This window comes from Bemisia tabaci, chromosome 7, assembly GCF_918797505.1.
Source record: "Bemisia tabaci chromosome 7, PGI_BMITA_v3".
Lineage (NCBI taxonomy): Eukaryota > Metazoa > Arthropoda > Insecta > Hemiptera > Aleyrodidae > Bemisia > Bemisia tabaci.
This window is the reverse complement of record NC_092799.1, coordinates 12,950,515-12,971,737: the sequence shown is the minus strand read 5'-3', so window position 1 is coordinate 12,971,737 and position 21,223 is coordinate 12,950,515. Positions and strand designations below refer to the sequence as shown.

The 21,223-nt window shown below is 41.8% G+C and overlaps 1 protein-coding gene across 1 annotated transcript; it reads right to left on the bottom strand.

Moving 5' to 3' along the window:
• Nucleotides 1–1,507: 1,507 nt before the first annotated feature.
• LOC109035379 (Cuticular protein 73D) lies at nt 1,508–17,509 on the bottom strand. Its single transcript, XM_019048987.2, is given in 5 exon segments — nt 1,508–2,020; nt 2,022–2,626; nt 2,629–3,254; nt 8,213–8,427; nt 17,292–17,509. Coding segments are annotated over 5 exon segments (1,815 nt in total). The 5' UTR covers nt 17,295–17,509; the 3' UTR covers nt 1,508–1,654.
• Nucleotides 17,510–21,223: the final 3,714 nt, after the last annotated feature.

The window sequence follows — 21,223 nt, the reverse complement described above, 5'->3', positions numbered from 1 at the left end:
TTTCCGAACCTCTCGTTGTGTGCATCATTTTTTACAATAAATTTTGAAGAGAAAATAAGTGCCGTTAATTATTTAATGCAGACCATGTTCATTGGTCCATCTCCTGTCTAAAGCGAAACAACCGGATTTTCAAGTGCCCATGAAATGTAAACAACCTGACCCCTCTTAATTTTAGCTGAATAATATACGCTTCTCTTAAAACAGCGAGAACAAAAATCGGGGAAGAAAATCTATAACCTGACCTAATGTAACCCTAAGCAGCGTAGGAACACGATTTATCTCTGTCCCACTGAAACGGTCGGAAAGGTTGAAAGGCTGCGGCAACATGGCACGGAGGCGGGAAAGATCCGGGCGAGATCCGGTGGTCTTTGCGCGGGATATTTGAACGGTGCGATTGACCCTGATAATTTTGGGTAGCCGTATCCCCCCTAAAAATTGAGTTACAAAATTTTCTTTTGGACTTACAAAACGTTACAAAACACTTACAAAACGTTGGCGTTGTCAGAATTTATCGATCGCGAAGTGGGGGGGCTGGCCCCAAAATTTTGGGTAGCCGTATCCCCCCTAAAAATTGAGTTACAAAATTTTCTTTTGGACTTACAAAACGTTACAAAACACTTACAAAACGTTGGCGTTGTCAGAATTTATCGATCGCGAAGTGGGGGGGCTGGCCCCAAAATTTTGGGTAGCCGTATCCCCCCTAAAAATTGAGTTACAAAATTTTCTTTTGGACTTACAAAACGTTACAAAACACTTACAAAACGTTGGCGTTGTCAGAATTTATCGATCGCGAAGTGGGGGGGCTGGCCCCAAAATTTTGGTAGCCGTATCCCCCTAAAAATTGGAGTTACAAAATTTTCTTTTGGACTTACAAAACGTTACAAAACACTTACAAAACGATGGCATATTTTTCATATTATTTTGTGGAAGTGGGGGGCTGGTGAAATGGACCTCCACATTTTGCAACAAGGAACCACTATTTTTGGCTCATTTCAGAAACGACATTTGTGCCATTGATTTCCCTGTGCAGAAAGGTGCTTCCATGGTAGAGCCAGAGATAGTGGTTCCTTTTTGCAAAATGTAATCCAATTTACTTTTAGAGCACCTATTGAAATTGTGAGTGGAATTATAGAACTGGTTCTGAGTCTCACTAAGAGGCAGCTAGAATTTTTTCATCAAATTTTCTTACATTAACAGATCATTTTACAAAAGTTCTGGCATGCTGAAAGAATTAATTCAGCTACCTTCATTATTTTCTTTGAGTTAGGATAAACAAGTGTATCTTCAGGCCCAGATTTTCCGTATAAACGCTCTAAGCAAGCACTCAGGGGTACACAACCCAATGATTTTGCCACTTTCCCCTCAATAAAACTTTCGAATTTTTTTTCTCGACCAGCATTTTCCCCTGCAGTGTTGCTCATTGGTACGGTGTCATCTCATACTTGTCGCTAACACGTCTAAAGCGTGCGATTTGGATGACAATAACATTAAATAAAAGTAATAGATGTGAAAAAATACAAAATGATTTACTTTCTTCCATTCCACATAAAAAAACTGAACACGATATCCGAATACATCAATGAAGAATAATACCTATAAAAGATCTAGCCTAATTTTGATTCTGGCGTGGGTCATTTCCAAAAATATTCACAACTTAATTCGATTTTGATTTCGGTCGGAACAAATTCCTCCTCCGGTCCTGGAACCTCTGCGAGCTGTCCCTGCGCTCCGTCGAGCTGTCCCTGCTATGCCTTTCGAACGGGTATTCAATAGCCTCGCCCGGCGAGGGAGCCCGCCTCGAATAGGGCAAAATATCCAAGCTCTGAACGTGAGCCCTCACAGCGACACCTGGTGGGAATCCGTAGAACTTATCCTCTCCGCAACAACCACCCCCTCTCTCGTCCGGGTATCCCTTGGGGTGATCATACCCGTGATCCCTGTCCCTGTGGTGCGGCCGATCCTCGTCATTGAACCGCGGTCCGTTGGCGGGTTTATTGTACGAGTAGCCGCCATAAGGGTTGTTCGGATCGAACTTGCTGGAGCCTCGACTCAAGATCGGAGTCGCCGTCGATGATTTCGGACCGAATAGGTCTTCGTCCCAGTTGCCGGGGTCGAGAATCTAGTAGGGTCGTCTTCGGGGAACGCCGCGTGGATCGGCGGGTCGAACGGTTTGACGTCATTGATATGATCGTTGATCGAGGAGTCCGGGCCCAGAAACGAAGGCGGGTTCGGCGGCGGGGTCGGCGTCGTGAAGGCGGGTTGGTAGAGCGGCTTGACGAAGGGCGGCGGCGGCTTGTACTTCCCGTCGTCGTGCGGGAAGGGACTCGATTTATCGATGCTGAACGTCGGTTTGACGTCGAACAACGTCGGTTTCGGGCTGGGGGACGTCGGCCCCGGGCTCGAGACGTCGAAGAAACCCGGGGAGTCGGACTTCGGAGTCGGGGATGGAGTCGGCGTTTTGACGTCCGCTTTCCCGAAGAGATCGTCGCCGAAGTCGGGTGCCTTCGGGGGGAGTCGCTGGGTTTAAATACGGGCGGCGGGCTCGCCTTCGGGTCGGGGAAGTTGAGCGGGTAGTAGTTAGGCGGCACGAAGGGGTAGATGGTAGGGAACACGGGGTTCGTACCTTGTTGACGATCTTGTAACCGATGCCCGGGCCGGCGATGTAGTCGACGGTCCTCTGGACGCCTTTGTCGTCGATGTAGGTGTAGGAACCGCGGACTCGGCCGCTGGCGTCGCTGATCTCGGTGCGCTTTTGGTCGGGCCCCGTGGAGACGAACTTGTAGGAGCCGTCCTTGCCCCTCTGGATGGAGGTGTGACCGCGGAGGGGGGTCCCGGGCTTGTTGGGGCCGGTGTAGAAGAGGCCGCCGAAGGGGTCCGAGTCGGGGAAGGGGGTGCGGACGTGGAAGCCGACCCCGGCGCCGGCCTCGTACTGGACGTCGTGACGTTTGCCGACGTCGTCGATGTAGGAGTACTGCCCGGCGGTGTCGCCGCGGGGTCCGGACGTCTCCGATTTGACGAGCGTCGGCGTGCGGATGTTGTAGTCGTAGGAGGCGTCCTCGTTGGGGTCGTGGTAGGTGTCGTAGCTCGGCTGGTAGGCCGGCGAGTCCGGCGGGATCGGCGGAGCGTAGGGGATTTTGGCCTGCGACAGGTCCATCTTCCGGGCGATGTCCGGGCCCTGCGCCCGGAACCCTCGCTGCCCGGCCGTGTATTGGGTCTCCGTTATCCGGCCCGTGCCTGGCTCTCGGTATCCGTACCTGAAAAGTACAAAATCCACGGTTAGATAGTTACATACTATTTTAAGACTCAGCGTCCAGCACTGAAGTTTACAGATAATTTGAGAGAGTTAAAATTAGGTCGTACTTGGGTCATCCATGAGAGCCGTTTGATTCTGTATTGAGGGAGAATTGTGATTGAGAACCGAGGGAAGACATAAGTATGTGTGACTGGTTAGAGTGTGATCAAATGCAGATGGTTGTTTGCTTGAATGAATAGATAAAGTCAAAAACATAGCCCAAATATACGAATAAAGAAGGATCTAATAAAATATGGTAAACAAGGCTAAAATATGAAACACTAAAGGCAGGACGTTTCGAGTGCTACAGCGATTTTCAGCTGCAAGTGGTACGTGAATACGGCTGGGGTCAGGTCGCCACTCAATTTTTACTTGTTTAGTGTTTTTGCAGCTCAGAATGACTGTGGCAGCTGAAACGCCTGCTTTAGTGTTACAACTATTTTAGCCTTGTTTACCCATATTTTAATTAAATCTCCTTCTTTACCACGGTTAGATTGACAGCTTTGTAACACATCCACACTATAGAAGAGCGGAAAAAAGTACGCTTGAATCGAGAGCCCAGATTCTTAAAAAATGATCGACCAGAAAAAATACTCTTGATTCAATCGGATTTTTGCTTGAATCAAAAGGCAATCGCCTTAATCTTGAGCCGGATCTCTTTCGATTCAAGGAAAAATCGGATTGAATCAAGAGTATTTTTGCTTTTCAATGTTATTAAGAGTCTGGACTCTAGATCCAAGCGATTTTTTTTCCAGTGTTACTAGTTACACCGAAGTTCGGTTAGAATGGGAAAAGAAACGCAAAGGGACCCAAGCCTTTGGTTGATCTGGGGTTTTTGGATTCACCGTTGTTATTTGTTTTAAATTCAACGCAAGCTATGTCAAAAATGTACACAAAATTTGAGTTTATTTGCGTTTTATTTCTAATACCAGCCGAAAGTTTCACAGAAACACAAACATTTTCTTCGGTGTGGTAAGGTGCCTTGTTACAGTTATTTTAGGACGTCGATCCCCTTAGAGCTTTGTATACAAATACATATTCTCATTGGGTACACCTCATGGGAATAAAAAGCCACTCCATGAGATCTCTAATTAGGCACGTGAAGTCAATGAATCTTCTGTGAGATTTTAAATAAAAATGTAGTGTCTCAAAGTTTTGGCACTATTAGTCATAAAAAATGATCAAGTGCTGAGAAAAGTGGCAGATTCCTGAAAGACCCACCCGAAAAGGTATACAAATTTTGTCTGATTTGAAAAAAAAAACTTATCAATTTAAGGAAATTTGAACCAATAATCTAATAGGTTCAAGACCTCATTATTTCAAAGGAAACTTTGCTTTTCATCTACCTCTCACCAATAATAAAATTGAGCGAACATGGTACAAACATGGTATGAACATGATGAACATGCTGAAGAACATTTTTGAAACCTCGTGTACCATTTAGTAAGTTTCATCACAATAATGCAGCCTCATGACCTAACATGTTTCACCGAGTCCTATGCAGCTGAGAGTGGAACTCTAACACCACCTGTTATACGCGTGCCTAGTGCTTTGAGACCGGTCCTTTCCGAAATCGTCAAAATTTGAATTAATCGAAAAAAATATCTGTAATGTTCATGCACTTGACTTCTCAATCAAAATTCGGTTAAAGTTCTCGTTCAAGCTTCAAAAGGCCGATGGAAAAAAGTTTTCAATTCAAAATTTGCGAATTAGAAAGATCGTCTGTTCTGATTAGAACTGACCTAACCTCGCTAATCAGCTCATGGGTGCGTGAGACGGCCGAGAACGTCTTTTGAATAAAAGTCGCCTTTTCTCGGCTTCGCCGTGCACAAAAAAGGAAATGAAGTGACCACGGGCTCAGTGTCATCTTCAGAATCAGGATGCGACGGATTGCGTTTTTTTATAATTATATACTCATCAATCACCAAGATGCAACAAAAACGTCAATGTGACATGTAACTGAATCGACAGCTAAGCCAGAGAACAAGTTCTGCCTTCTGCGTGCGGAATATCAACAAACGGCTCGGCCTTCTCGCGCTGTGAAAGGCATTGGAAAATACCCCTCCCGCCCGCAAAACCCAGATTTCCTGGAGTAATTGCATTTTTCTGCAAAGATGCGATTGCTGCCACTCCGGCGATGCGTATTTATCAACACATTGCAAATTAATTTTATTGTGCCTTTGTGAAGGGTAATTGCTCCAAAGGGAGCTTCATATTTATCACGTAGGCACTTAATGCTTTGAACAAGTTTATTTATCCGTGACGTTTAGACGTTTATTATTTTTCAGGAATGTGGACAAATAGTTCAAATTAAAGAGGAATGGAAGAATAATGTCAGGCTTCAGGTCGCCACCTGAGGAGACTCGAATTTTGTTGGTAACAAAATATTTCAAGGGATAATCCGAATTTCCCGTTTTGTGAATCATGTGTTGTACACAAGATTTCGAGGAGAAAACATGTCAAATTTTTCTCTAGTTCAGACTTTGCGTAGTGGCCAATTACTGAAACTCAGATGAGAGTATTTATGAAATCGTTCATTAGTAACACCATTTTGAAATATGATTGTAGGAAGAGATTAGCCAAGGTGTTATGTGTTTTCACTGATTTATTTATTTAATAAAAAATGTGCTAAAGCTTTTCGGCTTGCGGTCATCATTCTAACCTAACCTAAGCTCTGATGATGGCCATGCACATGATGCAAAGCTTTAGCGCATTTTTTATTAAATAAATAAATCAGTGAAAACACATAACACCTTGGCTAATCTCTTCTTACAGCCATTTCAGATGAGAGGTTTCGAGGACAAGGCGCATAAGTGTACTCTTTGCTATTCCAAGAGATACGTGTTTAAAGTTTCGAAATTACATGCAGCCTTATGATGCACAGTGGAGCGAGTCAATAAAAGAGGTCGGACAAAATTTGGAAACTTTAAAAGCTTAAAAGTCCGTTTATACAAAAATTTAAGGTTTTGAAAGTGGCTCCATTGCATTGGTTTCCTCGTGAAATTGTTGTACAATTTGTACACGGAGCTGACAGCACCGTGTCTGGCGCAATGCGTGAAGTATTCGTGCAGTCTTGTAGGCGCTAATATGTGTTACATGCCGATCGCCGCGGCGAGGGCTTCTCCTTTTCATCTCAAGTCCTCGTTATCATTTCTCTCTCAGTCGCGCCGTTCTAGGCCAAATTGCGTGTTTGATTTCTCTCTTAACTCGACTATTTAAAGGCGCTGCCTCTTATATCACTGAAAGACGACAGAAGTAGAAATTACTATACTCTCAGGAAATTATAGCTTTGTCGCCTTTTCTCGTTTATAATTTTTTTTCTAAATCCGATTTTTTTTATACCTACATTTAAAAAAATTGCAAAATTTGCCACCCCCTAAAGATTTGGCCACCATCTTAATCCGGCCCTGCATAATCATCAAAACGTTCAGTTTTACTCAAAAATTGTGTGTCCGACCTCTCTGATTGACTCGTTCCATTATGTGTCGGAAAGGAAGTTCAAACTCACTTTTAGATGCTTTAAAATTGGATTTCATTTGTGAACTTCTCACAGAATATACTTCAGGACTAATTTTGGTTGAATTTATTAAAATCTCAATTTTTCCAAAAATTGCACTCATGCACCTTTTCCTCCGAGCCCCTCAAATCTGAGTACCTGCTCAATTTGTTTCAGCAAGTTAACTGGGATAATTACTGGGCTACATCTAGGCGATCCCATTTATATATGTTAAAAATCGTCAAAAATTTCACAAAAAAATACAAATTTTTGGAACGTAGTATTTAGTTTATTTATCGTTAGCCTTGTGATTATGTCAATAATTGACCTCTGGACAAGGTACGAATTAAATCATTACGCAGCATGTTTTCTGTTCAAAATTTCAGGAGAAAAACGAATCTTACGACGAGAAGTCCAGAAATAAAAAATACTGATCTGAAATACTGAATCCGAAAATACTGAATCTGATACTGACGAGGTAAGAGTGTTTACAATGAGCATTGGTTAAATTACAAAAAAATAAAAGACGACATTTTTATAATGCAACTCCCATTTTATATTTGTCAAAAATACGTTTGCATCTCATCCAGAAATTGATTTCTAAACTTCCTGTTGTGTGAATCGTTTTCTACGTAAAATTTTGTAGAGAAAAACAGTGGCATTCTCTCCCGGTTTAGGCTTTGTCCACACTGAAAAAAAAAAAAAAAAAAAAAAAAAAAAAAAAAAAAGAAATCGGTCATATGGACGGAATGTTTGCTGTTCCATTTCATCTCAACTATTCGGTTTTTCAAACTGAACTTTCGGTTCGTGTAACCAAACTTTCTGTAACTTTCTGCTGTCTGTATGATTAAAATTTGTTCGGCAATTCACCATACCGCACAAGTTCGGTTACACGAACCAAAATTTCGGTCACACGAACCGAAAGTTCAGTTTCACGAACCAAAATTTCAGCCACACGAACCGAATGTTCAGTTTGACGAACTAAAATTTCGTTCACACGAGCCGAAAGTCCAAATTGACGAATTATAATTTCGGTCACACGAACCGAAAGTTCAGTTTGACGAACCAACATTTCGTTCACACGAGCCGAAAGTTCAGCTTGACGAATTATAATTTCGTTCGACCGAACCGAAAGTTGAGTTTGACCATTGTTGATTAGCAAATGACCCTCAGTTGACCATAATTGTACCAAAATTTCGTTTACACGAACCGAGAGTCCAGTTTGACAAATTATAATATCCGTCACACGAACCGAAAGTTCAGTTTGACCAACTAAAATTTCGGTCTTACGTACCAAAAGTTCAGTTTGACGAACCAAATTAGTTGATATGATATGAAACACCGAACTTAAGTTCATATGACCGAACTTTTTCTTTCAATGCAGTCGCCCATTCCACCTTAATCCCATTAAATTAACGTTTTACCTGCCAGCAACAGTATTATCGGCCGATGCAACGGCGCCATGGTAGTGTTGTCCCCGGTCGTTGTTGGTGTATTGGAACCTGTACGAGCCATCTTGACCCCGGTCAGTGTGATCAGTGGGCACTGGGTCCGGCGGAGCTCCCGACGGGGACGTCTGGCCGCGCACTGGATGAACCGCGTCCAAACAGAGGACTATGAAGAAGGCCTCAAGAAGCTCCTGCAATCAGAAGATTATGTGACTTGTAATACTCCGACGTCACCTGGAATCTAACTCCCAGGAGAACAGAACATATCAGCAATCGCACATCTGATTTTTCAAAGGCAGGTGATTCAATTAAATAACTCGACAGTTTATTTACCTCTTCTTTTTTTCTGTTTAGTTTTCTTTGCGCTGCGTTTAAGTCTCTCTGCTTGTAATACTCCCCTTGTCACCTGGAATCTAACTCTAAGGAGAATAGAATATATCAGCAATCGCACAACTGATTTTTCAAAGGCAGGTGATTCAATTAAATATCTCGACAGTTTATTTTCCTCTTCTTTTTTCTGTTTAGTTTTCTTTGCGCTGCGTTTAAGTCTCTACGTACTTGGAATTTTCAGCGGAATCTTATTACTTGCAGCCAAACAAGGAGGTAAATCTTAGGTCCTCTGCTATCATTGAAATATCCAAGGCGAATTCCTGTAAAAATATTAGATTTGGACCACCTTCATAATAGGTATGCATTTTGCCCAAAATTGACTCAAAGTGAAGATATTTCCAAACGATTCAAAACTGGAGTCATTTTTAACCCAGTTCCCAAATTTCAGATACAGTGGGTCACAGCTGCTTTTAAATTTCCTTGAACTTATTCGATTTTTGTATAATACTCGCTTTTCTTTTTTCGCCCGATGTAAAATTTCGATTGAAATTAAATTTTACATCGGGCAAAAAAGGAAAAGTGAGTACTATGCTGATACAACCCAATAAAGGAGGGAAAAGAAACATATTCGATTTTTCATGCTGTGTCGTCCAATATCTACCACAACTATAGAAAAGCTCATACACTCCATGTTTACCCATATTATTTTCTTAGAGGTACAGTTCACCAGGATATGAAAATTTTGACAGTCTTTAAAGTTTCAACCACTACATGAGATACCTGTTCGTGTATTAGCCGACTGCCATGACAATGATGGAATGTATGAAAACTAGAATACTGAAATAAGGTTGAAACGACGTGAGTGGATGGATCAAGCAAAAGTGTAGGTAAGCTAATTTGAGGTTAAAACCTTTAAACAAAATATCGATTTACATCTTTTTAAAGCCCAATTTTGAACTGAAACAAAATACAAAAATAGTGCATTGCCTTCGAAAAATACATTAAAATCGTTTTAAAGCCAAATAAAAGGAGAGTTTGCAACACCGAATTTTCTTTGTAAACATCACTCCCCGGTTGGCATACTTTAGGACAATTGGATCACGTTTAGCGGAAAGGAACCAAGCCACATCAGCTATATTGGCACATAAGTGGACCATTTATTTCTTTACAAGAGAAAGTTTGTGCGTATTACTTTGAAAATTTTCAGGAATTCGCTTCGATCTATGCAAAAAATTGCCTGAAATTTGTACAAAAATCCGCACCACGGTTCCATGTAAAAAATTAAACTGTCCAGTCCAATTTGGCAGTAGCCGATGTGGGTTGGTTCCTTTCTGCTTAACGCGATCCAATTAAAGCATGACATCACAGTTTAACAGGGTGCCATTGTTACCGCGTGCGATGATCAGATTCTTATACTTAAGGGAGCGTTTTGGGGACCTGCAACAATTAATCTGACAACGCAGCCCCTTTCTCCGAATCCGAAAAAACAGACACCCTCTTGAGCCCGTTGAGCCTTCATGCGTTTTTGAAACCCTCGTTCACACGCGCAGCTGCGTGGGCCAAGCCCTGGATTTTGGCTTCAGTCCGTCGTGATCCCTCTCTGCAGCTATGCGCGATGTCGGCCTCCGTGCTTAAGTCTGTAAAATCCTATTCCGGAATCACACAGTTTATTTCATAAATATCGTGACCATTATTCCCCCAAAATCAATGTCTTCTGAAGTCAAATCGGACGCCTAACTCATCTCAGTAAGTTTCACTATGAAATATCCATATCTTTGCGCTGAATCTCTTTATAAACAAATTTATACGTATTTATAAAATCCTCAGCTTCGTCGGTAATGGCAATTACTTTCAGTGATAACATTTTTTCTTTTTAAAAAAAAATCTGCAAGCATTTCCGAAAATACTTCCATAGTCGGAGGTACGAGTTTTGTAATGAAGACTGTATTTTTCCATGGAGAAGGGAATTCCGAAAAAAATTGTGTTATTTATTTTTTTTTGTCCAAACTTGAGCCGTTCTTAAAGTGGAGAAAATATATCGTGCCAAGTACCTCAAGATTTCACTAACGAAAACTCACTAAATCAAGGGTACACGTGATTTTATACAACGTACGTGTTTCAATAACGAACTATTATTTTTTATTCATTTTAGAAATGATATAAGTGCTGATATTTTGCCCACTGAAATAAGTGCTTTGATGTGTGAGCCAAAAATAATATTTCCTAATTGTAAAATGTGTTCAGACGTTGAAAAATGAATTGCATTTTGAAATTAATGAGGAAGTTAGATTTCTAGCTCAGACGCAAAAACCCTCATCTGCATAAGAAATCTAATGGCACAAGTGTTGTTTCTTAAATGAGCCAGAAATACTAGTTCTTCATTGAAGCGCTGCGTGCAGAGAGGACATCTCTTGGTTGCAGTTGCAGTGTCTCAGAATCTCCTTGAACGTTTCAATTATAATAATTAAAGCAAATGTATGGCCAATTCGTTGAAACTTACACTGAATTTTCTGTACTATTTTACAATGCGAGGGCGGAAAAATTTCAGAAAATTCCTCCACTAGTTTTCTGACTTTCCTCTCTAAAATGTAAATAGCGGAGGAGTTGCCAAAACACCGCAACCAAGAAATGCCATTTCTGCACCCAGCGCCTCAATTGCAAAATGTAGTCCAAATGAATTATGACCTCTAAACGTTTCTGTGTTGTGTTGCACCAAAACTCTTTGTACATTTTGACTACATTCTTCAATCAGGAACTACCATTTCTGGCTTATATAGGCGAGCATCTGCAAATAAAAACTGTGGTGAGACTGTGAGAACTGTGTGAGATATGATATTACTTAAAAATGCAGGGCTTATTTCGTTAACTTGATCGGGGAGCTAGCATTTGATTATTTGTCATCTATTGATGAAAAGGTTGGGTTCAGTTTCATTGCTTCGCGCCTTAAGGAGAGTGCAGAATTCTGCCTCGAAATTTCTACCCAATTAACCACAGGTTCATTAACGTCTCGCGAATGCACATGCAAACTGATTTGAAGCAGGTCGTTGTTGCCCTCTCGCTCAAAAATGTATTCCTCCTTGAGAACCGAGGACTTAATTTTATACCGTGCACGTGATAATTCAAAAAACCCTATAATTCGAAGAAGTTTTGGTGAACTCATACGTATTCTATGTATTTTTAAACGCTTCGAACGTATATTTTGTGTGAAATTGTCATGAGCTTTTCTTGTGAGGGGTTCAGTTCTAACCCCGTTGAGTAGGTCATTTAGTCAGGTCCGAACTAAGGTTTTTTGAGTCTGTTGGCGCACTCTGTGGTGTGGATCCCTATGGAAGCGCACCTCCCACCTCCCCGAAGAAAGAGGGTTTTTTGATGAAACCTGTAGAATGGGGACGGGAGAGGGGGGGGGTTTCATCGAAGAATTATAAAATTTTACCCCTCTTTATCGTAATTTGAAGCGTTTTTGACACAAAATGCAAGATGATGAAAGAAGGAGAGACGGTCCCCTAGAAACATATGCGTAAGCCCACGAAAAAATAAAAAATAGCATGGTCTTAAAAATTAAAATTTATACTGAGGGGAAAGAAAAAGCTTTATGGTGGGGGGCCAGAGCCGGATTAAGGGGGTGGCGGGTGGCCACATGGGCCGCGGCTCATGGCGGCAAATCTAGGGGGCGGCAAATTTTGCAATTTTTTTAAATGTAGGTATAAAAAAAATCGGTTTTAGAAAAAAAAATTACAAACGAGAAAAGGCTACAAAATCTCTCATTTTCTGAGAGTATAGTAATTTCTAATTTTGTCGTCTTTAAGTGATACAAGAGACAGCACCTTTAATTAGTCGAGTTAAGAGAGAAACCAAATACACGATTTGGCCTGGAACTAGGCTGGGCTAGGCTTTGGGCTGGACTTAGGGAGAAATGATGGCGAGGACTCGAGATGAAAAGGAGAAGCCTTCGGCGTGGCAATCGGCATGTAACACATATTAGCGCCTACAAGACTGCACGAATACTTCACGCATTGCATCAAACACAGTGCGGTTATTGTGGTCAGCGTGAGACGGATAGCGCCTACAAGAATGCATGAATACTTCTCGCATTGCGCCAAACACAGTGCGGTCAGCGTGAAATGCACAGCGCCTACAAGACTGCGTGAATGCTTCACGCATTGCGCCATACACGGCGCGGTCGGCGCGGCGCGGCGGCGGAAGTTAAAATCATTAAACCAAATTTTGTATTTGTTCTTTCATAATTTTTTCGTTCATTTCTTATGAATAGAAGGCCTTGTCCATTAGAGATAGGTTTACGAAATTGACTTTCGCGCAAAGTTCCGTGACCTTTTGCTAGTAAAGTTGACAGGGCTTTCCCAAAAAATCTGTTCAACACGAGTAAACGCGTCTTATGCACCCCTCCCCCACTGGCACGTTCACTTGATGGTTTTTATTGATGTTTCAAAACGACTGAGATGGGGGCGGCGAAATACAGGCGGCCCATGAGCGGCAAGTAGGAAAATCCGGCCCTATGGTGGGGGCCCTTAAGCGCGCGCCTGAGATGCACTCATTTGGTAAATCCCGTCCTGCATTTAGTATAGCCGCACATAATTTGGGTTGCACTCTGCAAAATGGAACCAAGAACATTGCAACGTTGCTAAGATTGTGCAACTTCTTTTGATTTGGAAGGATATCCTGATCGTCTGTGAACAGTTTCCATTTTACACCCTAAAAACTGTAAAGTTAAGACAAAAGTTACCATGTAAACATTATTGCAAAGGATATCGTTGCACGATCCGAGCAACATTGCAATCCTCTTGGTTCCTTTTTGCAAAATGCAATCTATTTAAAGCTTCGTTTGCTGAATTTTTTTTTTTTTTTTTTTTTCATGAAGCTTCCGAGGCTTCAAAACAAAGCAAGCCAAAATTTGAATTCATCTGAAGTGCAGGGGGGATTGCCCCCCGCCCTCTGCCTCCTCCTGCCACCCTATCCCCTGCCACCCTATCCCCTGCCCCCCTCCTCCCCCGCTGACGCCCCTGAAGCTTCCGCTTCGTGACAACCCAGAACTCATTCGGCGAGGATTTATTTTTAAGGAAAAGCAACATGATGAACATTAGCAGTGGCGTGGCGTGCTTTGCGATATATCGATTGTTATGTCATTTAAACCTGTGGTAAAGAATCGATTATTAAGTTCTTCGCTGCGAACACCCTGTCTATCGATCCTTTTCCATAGGTTTAAATGGCATAATAATCGATATATCGCTATGCACGCCACGCCACTGAACATTAGATTTGTGGGGGGCACACAAAGGATGACCGGTCCCCTGTGAACTTGTACCCACACTTATGTGGGTCAGTCAGGTGGCTCGAGATGCGCCGCGGATTAGCCAGAAAATACCTCTCGCGGATGTGTCCGACGTAGCCGCTTCCCGTTGAAATTCACGCATTAGTCGTTGTATTTCGAGGATATTCGCCGCAGCGTAGGCAACACGGCTCGCGTCTGCGCACAACGTCTGCGTCCACCCGCTAATTACTCATTTTACACTCAAACACACAAGCTCATTTGAGCGTGTGATTACGGGACGATTTTCCCGGCGCGCGACCCTACGCGCGTAACACAATACGACGGCTCGCATAAATTCGCAGCCATTTCTCATGAGCTTCCTTGAGCATTAAATGCTCGTGCACTTAAGAGGAAGAGCCAAGGGGAAATGAAAAATGGTTTCAGCTTGTTAGGAGTTATTAAACAGGGGCTTTTGACGGAATTGGACATATTTCTATCAAAGAGAACTATGTGCAGGTGGGAAAGATGGGGTCTGCTCGCTAGTGCTCGGGCCATAAGAATGAATGGGAAATATAAAGCAATAGTGTCTAAGCCGTCGTCGCGGCTCCTCGTAGTGAGCATTAACTCATGAGCCCTGGCCACAACGCTCTAGACACATGCCCATGGCTCATGGGTGCCGCATTCAGTTGGCTCACAATTCCGTTTGCTGAATTGAAAAAGCGGGATTTTATATTCTGTCAAACGGTACTATGTGCAAAGTGTATGAGCCATAGGCATGTGTCTAGAGCGTTGTGAGCGTTGTGAGCGTTGTGAGCGTTGTGAGCGTGTGTTCCCATTCATTCTTATGGCCCGAGCACTAACGAGCAGACCCTATCTTTCCCACCTCCACATAGTCCTGTTTCATAGAAATACTTCAAATTAAAAACCCGAGCCAAAATTTAGACATATGCTGAGTTACATCCGAAAGGATTCAAAAATCAGTCGCGGCGCGTGTGTGCGCGTGCGCCTGGATGTAGCAGGAAACGCATCGACTTTGGCGCGGGAAAAATGACCTCCTCGGCGTCCTGTTCATTCGAATTTTAAAAACTTGGGCTAAATTAAAGCTGAAAGTATGCCTCATATGCGCATCTAATCGGATTTTCACTGTAATAATATTAATTATTTAAATGAGAGCAAAACGCACAGGACTTTTGGGATTACCCTCGTACTTTTGGACCCCCTAACATTTCTCTAGTACCCTTTGGAGAGGGCTACGGACCCCAACTGTTTTTTGCAAGCGGCAACCTTGTGATACAGTGTTGGATACACATTGTAAAAAGGAGCTTCTTGGTATCACTTCTGGTTAATACCTCAATTTTTGACAAATTGATGGCCGAAAATTGACGGAAATGTTACAGACGGGTTGCCCTTGACGTTCGGACGTCATTTCGTCAAAAATTGGACCTAAAAATATGGACCTACTTGGATCCTCTTTTTCTTATCATGTATCCAACGATGTGTCACAACATACTCCACAAATCGATCCGAGCATCTGAATTCTGGGGGTCCGGATAGTTGGGAGTTTAGTGAAATTTTGAGATTTTTGGATCAAGGTCCCTTCTTCCACGAACGGTCTCAAAAACAATTTATAACAAAACCTCAGAGTAATTGTCAATCCCATTCTTAGGTTTTACCATGGTCTTTTTTTAGCGAGCTAATTATACCTCAGAAACTGAAAGATAATCCGTTCTATTACTTACTTCGAGCCTTGAGCAAACAGATCAAGAGTGAGAACCAGTGACCGGAAATATTAGAAATTCGACACGGGGTCACGAGTCAGGACAGGCCAATAAACCACTGGTTTAGCTCTCGACGAGCCAGAAAAACGAGCATTGTTGACGAACGTCTAAAAAAATCATTATCCCCCAAAATCACTAACAAACCGTTACGGGTTCACCTGTCATTGTTTATACCTTTTCGTTGACAATGTGGCTATCCGGAAATACACAGCTACATTTCTTTTTCGTCATTTCATTCGGGTGCAATTAATCAATACACACCATTATTAACTGATAGTGAGCGAAAATAATCTGAGCAAAGATCTGATTTTATATCGAATCGAGAATGTTTTTGAACTGATCCTCTTGGCTCAATACTAGACAGTGAAAGGATCCAGCGCGGCGCTCAAAAAATCTCCATACGAATAAAAAAACTTACTTCTCAGTCACAATTGAATCTCTCAGTTAGAATACGACCCATCTCGGAAAAAGGAAATTATACAGGAGACGATGAAAACTGCGTAACAGCCAGAAAAGGAGTGTTTCTATGCAAAAAAAAGGAACATCGTAAGAGATCCAAGTTGAGTCGTTTTCGAACTGAAAGATTCCATTAAGATTGAACCTCCCTCCAATCAGAGTTTCCGCGATTTTGGTAAGCAATTTTACTAGTTCACCAGTATCACACATCGACGGCGTAGGTCCGCAATCACAAATCTCGTGCAACCTCCATTGCAAAATTTCAAAATTTCCGACTAACATTTAGTTTTTTTTATGGAGAAAACTAATCAAAATGTCTCCTTGGAATGTTTTGTAAATATGTTTGAATGAGAGGGGAAAATTCATAAACAATTTTGAAAAAAAAAAAAAATGTTGGTTAGTTTTCTCTTTTTAAAAAGTACTTAAAACTTGCGCGAAAATTTTCAATGTTACAAGCAGAGTTAAGTACTTTGCGATTTCATCCATCGTAATTTAGCAGCTTGATCAGAAACATCATTCAACTTCTTTATCTGTGAAATATAAAAAGTGAAACCCCTCAGTTCAGGGGCTTCAGAACAAGGCGCATGAGTGCAGTTTTCACTATTTCGAGAAATACGTGTTCAAAGTTTATAGTAAGTGCAAACTGATTTTTTGATGCTTAAAAATGGGAATTCGGGAGACATGTTTTAACCCAATACGCATCAAGATTAAGTTTACTTGAAATCAATCATACCTCCAATTTTTTCAAGAACTGCACTTGTGCACTGAAAAAAAAATCTCGGTGTATTTACTAAGAAAAGGGTAAAATTGCCAAGAATTCAGGGTTCTATTTGATCCCAGTTTTTTCTTGGTAAAATTACCATTTATGGAATTGGTAATTTTACCGAGAAATCTCGGTAAAATTATTGAACTTTCTCGGTAATTTTACTAGACCTTGGTAAAAACGCCAATATTTTGTATCGACTGTGATAGAATTACCGAGATAAAATGGCAAAGTTAACGGGAATTGATTACCAATAAAAGTGGTATTCTTACCTGAAAAAACCAGTAAAAATACCAGTTTTTAGGTAAGCTTACCAGTCTGTCTTAGTAAAATTACCAATAATTGTTAAAAATGTGAGATGGTAAAGGTACCAGCGGACCGTGGTAAAAACGCCGAGAATTTTTTTTTCAGTGTGCGTTTTGTCCTCCAAGCCCCCCAAATATAACGCAGGTAGAATCTCACCATGCTCCGAGATAGTGGCACGGGGTACGGTATGGCACAAGGGATCTACACGCTTATCCTCGATGTCGATAGTGGCACGGCGAAGATTTAGATGGGCGGTTTTTAGCATTATCCACTGGGGAACACACTCGAAAACATGACTAATTCGTTGGATGCGAGCCTTAAGCTGCGCGGGAACCGAAAGAACTGACCGCGGGTTCGCCGCCAGTCTCCGCGAAAATCACCCAACTTTATGAATGGGAATGTGTGGAAATATCGCCGTGGCGACGGCAGGGGAGGTGGGGGAGGCGGCGGGGGCCGAGATCATATCTCCCACCGACGACGCACCAAACGGCTTCGGCAAATTCTCGATTTCCCGCTCAAAAACGCTCAGCTGTTTCCTCCCGCTGATTGATGTCTCGGCCAATCGGATCCGCGGATCCTTCATTGGTCTCCCGCGCCGCCAAATCGCAATTCTGAATGGCGCACGATGAATGGTGGCAATAGGAGAGGTCGGACAGATTTGGAACTTTAAACGCTTTTAAATCCGTTCATACAAAACTTTGAGATTCTAAAAGTGGTTCCATTGGTTTCCTCGTCAAATTCTCCTCTAGAGCCTACCCTTACAGTTTAAATCATGACGAAATCAACATCAAAATTTGCAGTTCTAGTAAAAAATTTCATGTCCGACCTCTCGAATTTACTCGATCCACTAGGTGGCAGGGTTCACCGGTGGCGGCAAGCAGCGGGCCGATTATTGAAATCGATAGACTAAGCTATAGACGAAGGAGACAAAAGGGATATGGAGGGATCCTATTGGTGGAGGTGGGTGGTTGCGATGAGCAAAGGAAGGATTGGAGTTTGGATTGTAGCCGAGTGCTAGAAATAATGTAGAATTTCTTTAAAAAACTTACATTTTATTAAAAAATTTATACCGAAGCTTTTCGAAGCGAACGCTTCATCATTAGGGACACAAAATCAATATCACAAAGGCCATAATTTAAATTTCAAGCAAGGTAACATATTTCATTGATGGTAACAATTGATAACAAGCTATTAGATCAAATCACTCTTAATAATCCGCTGTAAAAAAATTAAAGCCACTAGGACGTATCCAAGCACCATTATTTCCAAAATAACCGAGCCAGTGCTGCGGTTTACACGAGCCTAGAGTGGGTGTGCAAATCCATCCTAAAAAAGAATCAGACAAGAAACTGAAAAAAGAAGAAAGGACGAGTATCAACACAGCTGAAGACAGGAAAGACGTATGCGGGCCTCTTTTTTAACTTTTCTCCCGAATCTGAGCGACACCTCATTGACAGCATATAGCAGAGCATTGAGAGCTCACGCTTCGCGTCAACGCGCCTTCAATTTGTCATATACAGCACGGACGTCCATCGAGTACGAATAGTTGTATCTCTGCGCCGTCGTAAACGCGCATATCCTTTCCCTCCCTCTATTTCCATATTGTGTTTGTATGCGCTTGTCTAATTCGTAATGGTGCTCTAAACTAGTAGCATATGGCAGTGCTTTGCGAGCTCGCAACTCACGCCATCGCGTCTTACATTTTTCATATGCAATGTGGATATCCATCTTGCACGAATAGTTGTATCGCGTTTACACTTTAGACGTCTCTTATTTGTGAATTTCGAGGGAAATGAAGGTTAAGTTTGCCGGAGATATGCTATGGTTTGTCCAAATCAATAGTCATAGAAATATGTTCAGAGGTCTCTCAAGACGGATATGAAGGGTGCGCATGTCTAAAAATTGAACCGACCATCGCTTCTAAGGGAGTTACACATAGGGATGATAAAGCGCCTGTATGCCAACAGAAAGGTGAAAATTTCACAGAAAAGTGTTTACGCTTCAAAAAGTTGTTCTTGGACCTCTGTTCACCACTATCATGCGTAAAAGCACCTTTTTTTATTCCTATCCCTCTCTTCTTCGGTTCATTTAAGAAATTTCCCGCACATGTTCTCGGTCGCAATTTTTTCTCTCTTCTTATTTTGCTATCTGTCAGAGGGGCGCGTTTTTGGCGCGTCAAAGGGGCGTATCTGCCAATGGCAGATTGGACTTATGGCCAGTCCGAGCTTGATCGAGGGGACGGTCAATTTGTGTATTCTGAAATATATCCCATCTCTAAAACTGAATTGAGAGGGTCTTAGTTTAAAAATATAACTAAAGGAGTGTTCGCTGTCATGAAAATGGATATTTTGTTCATTAAAAATTGTAAACTCTCGAAAAAAGTGTAATAAATCAGCTAATAAAATTGCATATCTACACTGTGACACGCTTGAACGGAGATTACAGGAAATAAGGGTTTTTTAATTTTTCTTTTGCTCGTATCACTGTTAACTTGAGTCGAATTACATACCTAGTTATGCGTGGTTACTCTAAGTTGAAACTAATTGTCTGTATTACATTTGAAAACTTGTTTCAACTTGGCAACTTTGATGACAAGTGATGCTACAATGATGGATCCAAGATATGTTGTCCATCATATATATGTCAAACAAATTTAGTCTTTATTAAAAAATTCCAGCAAAATTTGTCCGCGATTATATCCGTCCACATCAAAAGATAATGAGAACCGCTCACATAAATAAGAGATACTTGAAAAACCAACACCGAAAAAAGTAATATGCTGTTGTAGCACCTAGAATGTCAAAAATGTGTCTGGTGATCCCAATATGCTGCCTTTACTGCCCCGGCAGTTAACTTTACATCCGATGAATGTAAATTCAACTGCGTGGGCAATCAAGGCAGCATCATAGGATCACCAGACACATTTTTGACATCCTAGGTGCTAAAACAGCATACCATTTTTTTCAGTGAAGATCACGTTGCAACAATTGTTTCGAATTTATGATGATTGTAAGAACCGCGAAGTCTACCTTCCTACGCACATGTGCATACCATCTGAAACTTAATACCAACCCTCCAGCCAAACCTCCTGATGAGCCTCAGAAATGATTCCGAAAATTAATTTAAGTTAGTAGGCATGTGCATCTATTTTTCAACTCATTTCTAACTTTCTGGACGTTTTGTGGCTGGACATAATTTTAATGGGCATAACCACTCGGACAAAATTTATTTTGGATAATTTTTAACGTGGAACAATTTTATTTTGGACGGACCACGTGAACAAATTTTCATTGGACGAAATCCTGGCAACTACGAAGATGCTCGTCTCCAGTTGGCATATCTGAGTGCCTTGAGAGTGATAGGGCCACAGCCGTACGAGGTACATATGATAGCCGAGGAGGTTTTAGTTTGGGTCGTGGCAATATGGTTTACCTCATCCCTATCACCAGGAGTTTGACATCTTTATCACCACTGACATCCGCCAGCTAGGGGTGGCTCCAGACGCCTCTTGCCGGCTGATGCAGTCTCCCTGCTCGGCGGTTACACTGGGTGCAGAAAAACAAAAACCCTCCCAACCACACATGCTGAAATGTTCATTTTATCTTAAGAGTTTCAATAGGACTCACATGTCTGTACTTTCTCAATTTATAGGTACTCAAAGCTGTGTATCTGACTAAAATTTGACGGGCTTTTTGAGTACCTGTTGAATCAGTTCTAAAATGTCTCACCGGAGTCAAAAATATCACTCGGACAATAATAAAACAAGATTTATCAAACGAGCCTTAAAATCAACAAGAATCGCGTGTAAGTTTTGCTTTAACAATAGTATCTGGACCGGAGGTGGTGGATCCGACCCTGAGACGAGAATGTTCCGGCAAAAATTATGGCAAGAGCTGTGGGCTGATTTTTTAAATTGATAGACAAAGCTATAGACAAAGAAGACATAGGGAGTATGGAGCTATCCTATTGGTTGAAATGGGTGGTTCCTATAGACTAAGGGAGAAAATGATGGACTGACCATCGGGTCCCTCGCGGGTTGCCATTAGGTAGTCTATTACCTATTTTCTTTGTCCGTAGCAACCACCCGT